Genomic DNA, 12,732 nt, shown 5'->3' with positions numbered 1-12,732 from the left:
AGTGGGGTGGTACCATGGAAAGGACCCAGGAAGGTAGAGGATTTCTGTTCTGCACTTTTTTTTTTAAAGAAATGGAGCCCTTGGGAAAGTGGGTTAGGCAAAAGAAGCTGCTTCTACTTAACACTGTCTTATTTCCAATCTGACTTTACCCTGTAGCAGAACCAGATGGCTGAGAATACTCTGGAACTATGGATCTTGACCCTAAGGATATATATCTTGTTCCCAGAAAGACCAGGTAGGCCAAAGTATGACAGGGAAGAATAATTATAACTGTGTTTAAAATTATACAGAGACTCCAGATATGCACCAGCTATATCATTCTTACAAATAGTCTTTCTGTGTAATAAATATGGCAAGAAGTAACAGGACCAGTATTGCTAAACTTCTTGAGACTACCAGGGGTTTTGAGAAATAAGGTTCAAGAAGTAAGAATGCTAACACTTAAGCTTATTTGGTTTCTATATTATTATGCTCTCTATTACAAAGTGAAAGCTTGTTTCTTAATGTTTGTTGTTTAACGAAAGCTTTGTGTCAAGAATAGGTGGCATTAAATCAAACAACACAAGGCATATAGAAATAACTTTAATTAAAAAACTTACATAGATTGTAATATCAGACATGACAAAGATTTGCATTGATTTGCCAGGACAACTGGGCTTGTCTGGCTTTTGTTTTTTCTTTAAAAATAAATGTACAGTAAAGCCATAAGCAAATGTTTGTCAGTAAAGGGACCAGTATAATTTCCAATCCCTAACAAAACTTAGTGTCAAATCCCACAGACTAGGCCAGATGGCCAAGAGTTTTTGTTATATGGGTACTACAACTTGGATAACCTTTTTTACATGACAAAAAGTGATATATATATAAACTGCCCTCAAGTTTCACATAGAAGGAAAAAAGGTATAATAGCTTGAAAAGGAATTTTCTTTCATGTACACTCTTCAGCATCCAATATTGAAGCACTGTCTTTTGAAAAATTTTAATTCTTGACCAGTGTGCAAGTAAGGGTAGATGTTTATTTGAAGAGAGTAAGTTATGTCAACGAATAACCAAATTAGCTAGAAATACCGTATTTCTAGATTAGCTAGAAATTAGCTAGAGTTACTAATTCCTTGCTAGTTAGTTAGAAATACGATCATTTTTGAAAAGTTTTAGACTGATAGGACTTTGTTGCTCTTTTTAAATTGTTATCTTCCCTTCATGAGATATATAAAGTAAAGTAGGGAAAACTCAAGTTGAGTTTTCAAAGGTGTGATAGTTTTAAAATGCACTGATATTTAACTTGAATTTGCTTGTTTTATTCTGTTACGAGTAAGCAAAAACTAGCCTGTGGTTAGTCCAACAGATATCAGTGATTTTGAATAGAGTATTGTGGTTAATCTGGTATAAGGATCTTCATAAATAACTTCTGCTGTTGGTTAAACGTGTTAAAAAACAAAAAACTCCCTCTATATTCAAGACTTTTAGGTGTCTTTTATCAGTGGAAACTTGTGCTTTATATATACTGTAGTTTACATTTCATAGGGTAATTTATACATGCATTTCCAAGTGGAGAGGGTCACTGCCAGTGTTTTGTAAAACTAGATAAGGGTGTGTGTATACATGTATAAATATTTTATACACACATATTTGTATATTCTAATATACTGCAGAGGCAATTTTAATGAATTGTCATGTGTCTAGAAAAAAAAGAATAGTTGTCACTTGATGCACAAGTGTGTGTGTGTTTGAGTGTATAGTCTTAATATCCAGTGATGTGATTTGACATCAAATTGCAGCAGTTAATATTTTGGTGCTTGTAATTTGCATGATAAACACAAATTACTCGCATTTGTTGGTAGATGAAAAGCTAATTGCTCCTGTGGTTCAAGGAGACTTAGCTTGCCTGTTTCATGAACAGCATAAAAAATTAATACATGCAGAACATGCTCTAATTGTGGAATTGTGACCAAAGGGGCCAGCAGATCCAGAACAGGGCCTCCCTGCCCTCTGTCTTTCCTTCATTTCTATAGTTTTCTTAACCTGTTCCCCGTCACCTGTTTTTTTTAACATTGGTAAGTCCTAGACCAAAGGTTTTGTACTCTTCCATTCCATCTGTGTTCTTTTTTGGATGGTGGTCATTTTCTGGTACACTGGCACAGAAGATTTCACCATGGAAGACTGTGCTTGGCCTTTCAATCTGATCATTTTTTTCATCTTGATATAATAAGGTTACCATGTCTTCATCCTTCAATGGAAAAGTTCGTCGTTCCCACCACAAAGACTGAAAGGGCAAACATTTCCAGTTAAGTTTCAACAAATTTGTTTAAATTCATTTATTGAGTAATCTGTAAATGCCAATTTTGTAATTATTGTTATGTTCTTTAAGCACATAACTATACAGATTTTCATTTGAACTTAAATATGAAGCAACCGGAAGTGAAATTCACTGAGAACTGTTTAGTGACCTGTGAGAATTCTTTCTTCACGCAGCCTCCACACTGAAAAGAGGACATGCTGCTGTGGGGCAGCAGTCCTACCTTCCTGTGCAGCCTAAGAGCACTTGGGGAGGGAGGGCCTCCGTAGAAGTGCTTTAGGGCTGAGCTGCAACAGTGTCTGCACTGCTGCAACAGTGTCTTCACTCTCATCCCACCACTATTAAAGGGGCCCATTGACTCTTTCTTTCCTGAGCTGTCTGCAACTTGCACAAAGTTTCCGTTCTAGAGCTGGTTGCTCTTTTTCAACACCTGTTTGTGAAGAAAGGCGCATGAATTTTATGGATACAGTGTTAGAAAACAATCCCCTAGGTAGGAACAGGATCTAATGAGGAGACAAGTAAAAATCTTAACATTCTAGGAGCAAGAATTACTCAGTCTGTGTAAGCATATATGATCATTAATCAGATTTGTAATGGATACTTTGATAGCATCTCCCTATTCTCCAGTAAGGGAGTAGGTGGAAGTTGGTACTGACTTGTTACACAAAAAGATAAGTGACTGTGGTTAATGATGGAACTAGAATACTGGCATATAGGTCTTCTATACCAAATCACCTTGCTAATTTTTTAGGGGATGATGTAATGATGAAACAATTTGTAATGGGCAGTTTCTACAAACAAGTAAAAATAAATTTAAAGGCAAGTAAAAGAAAGGCTAACGAATCATATATGTCACACTTACCTTGGTTTCTTGACTTTTATTTACAGAAGGTGAACCGTGTGCACTCAGATCATGGCTGTCTGAAGACAGCTCAGGCAGGTTTTCGGCAGCGCACTGTTGACTACTACTGAAGTCATTGTGGCATTCTTTGAAAAGCAAGTCCTGCCCTTCTGCATTTTTGCTGTAAGCTCTAGCAAGAAAACGGGGAAATAGTATTTTTGAGGTCTTAGCATTTTTTGAATAGCCCAAAGTATCATTAAGTCAACTTAGTACCTCTCCTTTAAATGGTTCTGTCCAAAAGATTTTTTGTTTAATTCCTCTTCTTCCTGATGCTGTTTTCATACCTCAAAGAATTAAATTATACATCTTGAACTGTTTTGCCAAATTATAAAATACCAGGGATTTTCTCAAACGCATAATTACTTATTATGTCTATGATTTATTTTCCCTTCCCTAAAAGCCTATAGGTGTTCTAAAAAACATTTTAGACTATTTGCTTTTCAGGTTGGACAGGTTTCTTGAGGAAAAACAATTGAGGTAGTTATGTTAAAATGGATTACTCATATCTGGACCCCGGTGTTAGGTCCACTATTACAGTAGGGTGAAATGACCTACTTCATATACAGTGGGAACTTTTCTTAGTATTTGCTAGTTATATCTATTCCTGAGGCCGACAAAATGAGAACAGAGTGGAGTAAAATGCAGAAACTCGTTTCATCATTACATAATTAGCCCAAATATATTTTGAATATAATCTTAGTATATGCAGTGTTTTACTGCTGGTGCACACAGAACTGATGTTCTATTTTCCTTTCTAGGGGTTTTTCCCCAAATTCATGCACAAGTTTGTTGAACAAGTTTGTTCGGTGGCTTTGAGGTTCGGGTTGATGACACCTGCCTGCTGTTTCTTCGGTGCCACTTGCTTTGCTCCCACTGTGACCACCAGGCTTGCTCTTTCTCTTCATATTTTTTGTGTCTTAGGGAGAAGACGTCATCAGAAAGATCTTCTGTCTGGAATTAGAAATAAATCTTTTTGCTTTAGCCAGAGCCGTGACACATTAGAACAGGTTTTAAAGTTTAAAACAGTTCCTTATCTAGGAACAGTGGGAAATAAACTCTAAAATAAATGCAGTCTATGTCAGTTAAGAGAACAAATGTTATGACACGAGCTTCAATTCCTGAAAAAAGGGAACCCAAAACTTTTTAAGCAAACTTTTGAATATTGGTTCATGTTTGAAGACTTAGCTACATTAATAAATGGGATCACAGTGCTTTTCATCTGCCACAGCTCATGTCAGATAGTCTTAATGCTTAATTCATTCACTGGTTTTTATTGGTTACCCATTATGGAGCACATACTGTTCTGGGAACATGTTAATATCAAAGAAAAGTATAATGATTATCTGAGATAAATCAGAATTAATTTAATGAGTGACTTATCTGGAGTTTAACCTTGAATACTACTTGGGTTATGGTGTTTAAGAATTTGGATTACCTGGCTAGAATTATTCAGAAGGAAGGAAGAGTACATTAGAAGAGGAAAGAGCATTAAAAGGTAAATTCTGGTAGTTGAAAAACATGACCACTGGGCGTAGAAAGACTATTAATTGACAAAAACCGTGTTTTCAACATAATACTGCTTCTAGAGACCATCACTTTGGAATTAGTTTGTTATACAGTATTTTTCCTTATAATCCTTGTCAATGTAATTTTACCCATACAGGTACACATTCCTTACCTGCAATTCCAAAATCCAAAAATCTGAAAAAACAAATTTTTCATAATTCGTTTGGTGACATAGCCTGATCTGAAATGGTCTGAGGCTATTTTTAAAGTTTGTTCCACTTACTCTATGTATTTCACTACAAAAATATTCATGTCTGATTAATGTTAAAAGAACTGCCTTGGACTTCTTAGGTATTACATATGGTACCACATTACTTTTCCATAAACCCAAATTTTCCCAATTCAAAGGTAAATTGACCCTAAGATCCTGAAAAGGGGGTTGCAGACTTTAGGAGTGAGACAAACTCTCATGCAGAAAAATATGATTAATATAGATATTCATGTAAATTCAGTATCTCAAAAACGCGAATGGTTTATTTTTGCTTTTATATTCCTCTGTATACATTATTATCTTTGCAATCATATTTGCAAGAACATTATTTTCTAATGTAATTAATATCCTTTGAAGAACTTTTCATAAGTGAAAAGTTACAGGGGGTTTATATATATATATATATATATAAAAGTTCCTCAAATGTCAAAGTAAGCAGGCTTTGTAGTATATACAATTATCCCATTAAATGAAGGGAAGCTTACCTCATCATCTACATTATATTCATCCAAAGGTTGAAGAACAACCATCCTCCAACTGTTGAAGAGACAAACCAATTTCAAACAGCTTTTATTAGTATATCTAAAGGTCTTATTCTCCAAGTACAACTAAATACATTAGTGTTGTCTTCCCTTGGGACTTCCGTAATTCAAATGGTTATATTTTAATACTTTATTTTTAATAAAGGAGAAGAAACATTTGTATTATGAGAAAGGGACAAGGAGAAGATAAGGCTTCATTTTAGCCTTATGCTGAACAGTCTGTTCTGCAGAGCTGCCTTTTTACACATAATAGCGATGTGTTGGCTGGGCCCCGGTGGCTCAGCCTGTAATCTCAGCATTTTGGGAGGCCGAGGTGAGGGGATTGCCTGAGCCCAGGGGTCCAAGAACAGAACAGCCTGGGCAACTTGACAAGACCTCATCTCTACAATAAATCAAAAAATTAACCGGGTGTGGTGGTGCGCACCTGTAGTTCCAGCTACTTGGAAGGCTGAGGTGGAAGGATCACCTGAGCCCAGTAGGTCGATGCTGGGGTGGCCATGAGTGTGCCACTGCATTCCAGCCTGGGTGATGGAGTGAGACTCCAACTCAAAAAAAAAAAAAAAATAGTGATGTGTTGACTTCCTTGATTAACTGGCTTGGCAACAACAACAACAAAAATGACAAAAACCTTGATTTGTAGTATGCCAATTTCTAGAAATACCTATCATGGTCCCTTTTGAGCCATCAATAGTTTTTGACAGCTGCATCAAAGAATTCTATATTTAACAGTGATCTCAACCAGCTAGCTCCATCCTACCACTGCAAGTTGAAAAACATTTTTTGTTCCGGAACATCATAATCACAAATTATGTTGTATGCCTTATTACTAGCAAGTATTGGCAGATTCTTTATAGAAGTTATAATACCTCCTAGAATATTAACATGTTCAGTACAGCAAAGTAATTACGTAATGGGAGAAATTATGAAATTAGAATTGAGATGGATGGGAATTAACTGAAGTTGTCTCCCACCTCAAATCTCTGTTTCCAACCTTTTCTATCTCTACTTCTGGTGCCATATTTATATTCTTAAAAAACTTCAGTCATTGCTACAACTGGCTAATTTCACTGCCAGTAGGAAGCGTCTTCCACAGAAGTCAGGGTCTCCTACAGTCTGGGTCTAATTCCTTTTCTAGCTTTAGCTCCCTTTATCAACCTACACAGAACCTGTATCTGGCTAAAGACTTAATACTTGTCCCTATGCTTTTGTTTGGTCTCCCTATGAAAATGCCCTCTACCTTCCCCTTACTTCATGGATGTCTTCCCAGGTTCCCCCTCATCTTTATCTTTTGATTGATTGATTGACAGCATCTTTTTTCTGTTGGCACAGAAGGTGCTGCTTTACGGTATAAATGCCCCGGGAAAGGGGAGTTAACTTTCTTTTTTGAACTCCTTTTGCAATCTTGTACACATCTCTCTCTCTTTAAGGGTAGGAATTAGTTGTTACTGTATAGTTACTATATCACTATATCACTAAAGTACTATATCACTAAAGTACTTTAGTGCTGTATACATATAAGACCTCAATTTCACTGAATGATAAAAATACTATACAAATGCTAAAGTAAATTAGTCTAGGAATTCCTGATTTTTAATAAAAACTGAGAAAGTTGTGATACTGTATGGCACTTTTTCTTTAGCATGAGTAAAGAAATGGTTTCTTTCATCATTTTCCCTCCATGGCTATACAAGCAGGGAAAGAAGGGGGAAACATCCTCCTTTGGTAAGTAAACTTCTAAGTTCATTCTGAAGTTTTAAGTTTATTAAAGAAGGAAAGGAGAAAGAAAAAGAGGTGTAAGCATACATACCTTGGAGTAAGTATTTCCTTATACTGGAGTTTCTCTAACTTAGCTGGGGCTACTAATGACATGGGGATCACAATGTTATCGATATCATAAGAGCTCTCACTTCTCAATCTCCGTCTCGGAGTATTCTGAAAAACAAAATTACAGTAGTTTTACAGTGGTATCTAGTTATTTGTGATGATACCCTGCTTTCATCAGTTTTAAATAGAAAATAATAAGGCAGTGTAAGTAACCTTTCTAAATACATTGTTATACGTTTATATAAAATGCTAAGAAAACCAATTAAGAAAATGTTCCTATATTTTGTAAACCAAAACTTGACAGGGTTTTAATCTAATTTACATGTGCAAACACACAAGTTCATTTTTAATACCGTGAGAAACAGGAATGCCTTAAAATGCAAAACCTTTGTCAAAAAAGACTCACATAAAGCACTCTAAATGTCATTTACAATCTTCATTTATGTGTTTGTGGTCCCTAAGCTTCAAACTTCATTTCTAAGCCTTCCCGTCTTTTGACCTCTCAACTCCCTCTCCCTGACCAAAACAAAACAAAACCACAAAACAAGAGCAACACAAATCCTCAATTATCATTAGCAAGCAAGACTATTTAGTTTCATATATTAAGGAGAAGAGTTGGTTATGATAAACTTTAAGTTTTAACACAGGGTCAAGCATAGTGGCTCATGAATGTGATCCCGACACTTTGGGCGGCTGAGGTCAGAGTATTGTTTGAGGCCAGGAGTTTGAGACCAGCCTGGACAAGATCGGGAGACTTTGTGTCTACAAAAAAATTTAAAAATTAGCCAGGTGGGGTGCAGGTCTGTAGTCCCAGCTATGCGGGAAGCTGAGGCAAAAGGATAGCCTGAACCCAGTAGGTCGTGAGTGTGCCACTGCACTCCAATCTGGGTGACACAGTGAGTAAATAAAAACATACACATATAGAAAAACAAGCTATCGCCAAAGCTTTCTAGTTAAAAAAAAGCATCATGTAATCAAATGTATTGTTTCCTAATAAGATAGTTGTAAGTATGCTAATAGATGTAGTAAATAGGGCTGTTACAGATTAGTAAAACGTTCTATGAGTTATTTTCAAAATCAGCTGCTTTTATTTTTAAAATACGTAAAGCAGCAGTGTTAGAATTATATGAATGTATTTTTAAAAACCTACTTGTGATGATGAATTCTGGGTCTTTGAGATAACGTTGACATTAGAAACAGCAGCATAATTGTTATAGGATTCTGGTTCTGACTGTTGAAAAGCAGATTCTTCAAATTTAGTTCTTTCTCCTGCCGTGGAAAGAACCATTGAGAATGTCACATATTAAACAGGACTAATAGGTGTTATAATTATTTTCCTAGTTAGGTAACAGTTGATTGATTTTTTTTTTTTAAATCATGCATCAAAAACACCAAAATAATAATAATAAAGAAATAGAAAAGAAGCTTTACCCATGGTCCTGTCACAAATATTTTAGTTTTCTGGGGCTTGCCAGTTTTTATCTAGTATATTTCATATTATTTCTTATCAAATTATTCATCTCGTCCCTTTACTCTGTTTTTGCTGATACTCTTAAAGGTTGAACCACCAGAACTAACTAAATTTTCTTCATATTTCTTATATCTGATTTTCCTAATTTCTGAACACTCTTGATCTTTGAAAAATTTCTATGAAACTTGATTTTTAAGAGTACTTGTTTTCTGGTATTCATTTTTTAGAGCACCTTGTTCTTGCTTCGTAGATGAAATTTATAGTTTTCTTCAGGATATTGATTAGGTGTTTACTTCTGTTGGTATTTGTGTTCCTTCAAAGTTCCTTTTTTTCCTTTTTGGTTCCCTATTTGTAAGTGTATATTTACATACTTATTTATTCACATATATTGCTCTTATTTTACTCGAGTACAAATCTTTAAAAATGAGTATTTTCCTGTATAAGATGTAATATCCAGTCCACATTTACATTTCTCCAGTTAAAAAGTGTCCTTTATAGCTAGTTTTTTCAAATCACAATCTGTGTATTAAAATTGGTTACTGTCTTTTAGGTTTCTTAGAGTCTAGAATAGTTTTTCATGATGGCTTGTGACAGATATTAGACTAGATGTCTTACACTTTTGGAGTTACTTCTTTGTAGTATATCATTTCATTTGTTCTATCCCTGTATTTACATCAAACTCAAAACTAGATCTAAAGTGTCAGTTCAAGTGAAACATTTGATATCATTGGTGATGTATGTTTCATAGTGTGTCTTACTAAGATTCGTTAAAAGTTTTCTTACGTTTTTATATGCATATATGAAAGTTCATCAAAAGCGAGGTGATCCTTGGTTATCTGTTCTTAGGAGTGTGGTGCTAAAAAGCATAATGAAACCTCAGGGTATGTATGGGAATTTGTTAATTTTGTTTCACACTGTAGTCGATCAAGTAAGTTATTATCAGGTAGTGACTTGGTATTGTTTTTTTAATCATTAGAAAAATCTATGGCAACTGTCTTGCCCTAGGTCTCCACAACAGACCCCACTCTGCATTACTAGAAGAATTCTATTTTCCAGTAATACCTCTTGATCATTTTGGAACCCTTGAAGTTTATAGGTGCTTAGGAGAATTGAATGAGGTAGTTAAGTACTTCAGGTGACAATCCTGAGGAATCTGCAGTGAGTCAACCCCCACAGCAGGTATCAGGAATGGTGATAAGTTTCTAGAAGGCAACCTTGCATGAGCCCATTTTGAGTCCAGAACACAACTTTGGATGCTAAATCCTGTCCAGAGGTCAGCTAGTAGAAGGCAACTTGTCAGGGAACATAAGGAGATAATTGTCAGAAAAAGCATAGATACACAGTCCACAAATAATTGGAATTAACTATATGAATACGCTGTTTAATGCTCAGGGTCATAGATGTTTTCCCGTAGTTAACGATTTTTCTGGACCACAAACTCCCACGAGACAGGTTCTGTTAGGGTTAGAATCGTCTTTATTTTCAGTATTCGTCACTAGTGCTCATATCCTCATTTTAACTTACCTAATGCTGTTTCACTCAAATGTCTTTTCTTTCTTCCCTGTAACAGTTGTGCAGAAGATTCTGGCCTTAACTGAGGCTTACATGGAGGTGAATATCCATTTCTCCACTGATTCAGCGAAGTACTAAGTACTAAAATAGAAGGAAATATGAAATTTAGTTCCTTAACACAAATAAACATGTTAATTTGTTTTTATATAACAGTACAGAATTTTAAGATGCCAGATCAGAATTACACATACTGAAATAAATACATAGCCAAAATAGACAAACTAAAAGTACCCAGAATAGGATTTTTAAAAAACATTCCCAGGAAATGCTCAGTTTCCTATATTTTCTCATTTTGTTTTGATGGTGATGAAAAGGGAAGTTGATCTGTTCTCAAAATCTTCCAAATTACAAAACTATAGAATGAAAATTGGTTTGGCTCTGTGTATCTTGGCCAGATGTGACCTGAATCTTTAAGTTCTTGCTTACTCTTAAATCTGGAAATAATTCCGAACCAAGTAGATTCAACAAGATCTCAACAGGCTGGGACTCCTTGAGAACAATAACCACTTCTGATGGTGACTAGGATTGTTCTGTTCTTTTTTTTATTTTTAGAAAGAATGCATTAAATTTAGCTTTAAGTTACTTAATATCTCTGTGCCTCAGTTGTGTTATCTGTAGGGATAATTGCAGCTATCTTGGGGTTAGGATTAATTCCTGTAATAGTAAATAGAAGAGTGTCTAATATGATTAATGTTCAATAGATGTTAGCTTGATCATCATCTGAACCTCATATTTCCAGTACTGGTCTGTAACTTATCTTTGTTGAGGGGTTGGAGATGAGGAAAAGAATGGGGAAAAAATATGTAAGCTGAAGTGCCAAACTCACTAACAATGAAATAAAGGGTATGACCTACTAATGGTGATAGTCTGGTTTCAAGATGGCAAAGAATCCTAAAGACGACAGACACAGTTTTCATACACATGCACAGGTATGCACATATACCTCCACATCTGCAAGCAAAAAGGAAGCTTGTGAAGTTATGCTTTGTAAGGAATCTCTGCAAGACTGATGTCATATGGAATTTGAAGAGGAGACAGAGCAGAAGCACATGGTAAAGTACTGCCATGAAAATGTGTGGTCAGCCCCGCAGGGGCTCTAGACCCAGAGGAGCAGGATAATGGAGCAAGACAATTCTCCAGAGCAACTGACAGATGGACTACACGTGCCCAATACCTCAGCAGGCTAACAAAATCAGAGCTTTGGCAGAGAAACGGATGGCTGAAGAGATGAGGCAATGCCCAAATGACCCACTTTGAAATGTCTTGCCTATCCCCATCACAGTGTGAAAATTTCATATGCAGAGCACGCGTCTATCCTCATCAGAGTCCCACCAACAGTAGTGGTAGAACAGTCCTCACAGTGAATATCAAAGTCAACAAGTACACAATTGAAACCCACAAATCTGAATAAACGCTAGAAAGAAAAAGGTACAAACTGCAAGTGGAAAAGCCGTCTCAAGAAATCATCAACGGTATGTTTATGGGATATAGATTAATATCTTTAAAACAATATTGCCAAAAAAGAACAATTGTTCAACTTAAAAACGGTCCTTAGTAACGGCTAAGCAACAGAATGTACACCACTCAAAATCAAAGTCAGTAGCCTTGAATTCCACAACGAGAGAGAATGTAGTGGTGGGGAAGGGGGCATAGAAATGGGGTAACGAGAATTAAGGGGAAGGAATATTTAAAGAAACGATGGCAAAATTTTTTCCAGAATTGGTATCCTAGGATTTCAAAGAACTCATTTGAATGCCAACAAATGAAAGAGATCATAATCACATGTGATGACATCCTAAAATTACAAGTGAAGGGATAAGATTATTGCAAAGTAGTGAGAATTGGGTTGACAGCAAAACTAAATGTCAAAAAATGACTAGGGCTGGGTGCCTATAATCCCAGCATGTTGGGAGGCTGACATGGGGGCTAGGATTGCCTGGTCCCAGTTCACAACCAGCAACATGGTGAGATGCTGTCTCTCTTTTTTTTTTTTTTTGAATTGGAGTCTCACTCCATCACCCAGGCTGTAGTGCAGTGGCAGGCTCAGGGCCACCGTGGCCTCAACCTGCTGGGCTCAGGTGATCCTTCCGCCTCAGTCTTCCAAGTAGCCGGAGCTACAGATGCAAGCTACCACGCCTGGCTAATTTTTTTGATTTATTGTAGAGGCCAGGTCTTGCCAAGTTGCCCAGGTTGTTTCCCGAACCGGTGGGCTCCGGCAGTCCGCTTGCCTCGGTCTCCTAAAGTGCTGGGATGACAGGCTTGAGCCGGTGCCTGGACTTCGTTTTTTTAATTAGCCAGGCATGGTGGTGTGCACCTATATTCCCACTTGAGCCTGGGAGTTTGAGGCTA

The 12,732-nt window shown here is 36.5% G+C and overlaps 1 protein-coding gene across 4 annotated transcripts in view; it reads right to left on the bottom strand.

Annotated features, from left to right (window-relative positions):
* Positions 1-569: 569 nt before the first annotated feature.
* The window catches only part of KANSL1L (KAT8 regulatory NSL complex subunit 1 like), a 122,085-nt gene continuing 109,922 nt past the window's right edge, over positions 570-12,732 (bottom strand). Inside the window, exons 8-15 of one of the 4 annotated variants that reach the window (XR_503740.2) lie at positions 10,336-10,464; positions 8,491-8,609; positions 7,324-7,448; positions 5,460-5,511; positions 4,876-4,898; positions 4,036-4,148; positions 3,159-3,327; positions 2,206-2,263 (exon numbers count right to left, since the gene is read on the bottom strand). Coding sequence is in view for 3 of the 4 variants with exons in the window: in XM_008050364.2 (XP_008048555.1) it covers positions 2,033-2,263; positions 3,159-3,327; positions 4,036-4,148; positions 5,460-5,511; positions 7,324-7,448; positions 8,491-8,609; positions 10,336-10,464 (938 nt within the window). In the remaining variant the exon portion in view is untranslated. Of the gene's footprint in view, positions 2,264-3,158; positions 3,328-3,808; positions 4,149-4,875; positions 4,899-5,459; positions 5,512-7,323; positions 7,449-8,490; positions 8,610-10,335; positions 10,465-12,732 lie in introns of those variants that run through there. The other 3 variants (XM_008050364.2, XM_021708728.1, XM_008050363.2) reach the window with 3 other exon arrangements.

The sequence above is a fragment of the Carlito syrichta genome, unplaced genomic scaffold, assembly GCF_000164805.1.
Source record: "Carlito syrichta isolate Samal-C Ts95f unplaced genomic scaffold, Tarsius_syrichta-2.0.1 Scaffold144990, whole genome shotgun sequence".
NCBI lineage: Eukaryota > Metazoa > Chordata > Mammalia > Primates > Tarsiidae > Carlito > Carlito syrichta.
Note: the sequence above shows the minus strand (reverse complement) of the source record. Positions and strands in the feature narration are given on the sequence as shown.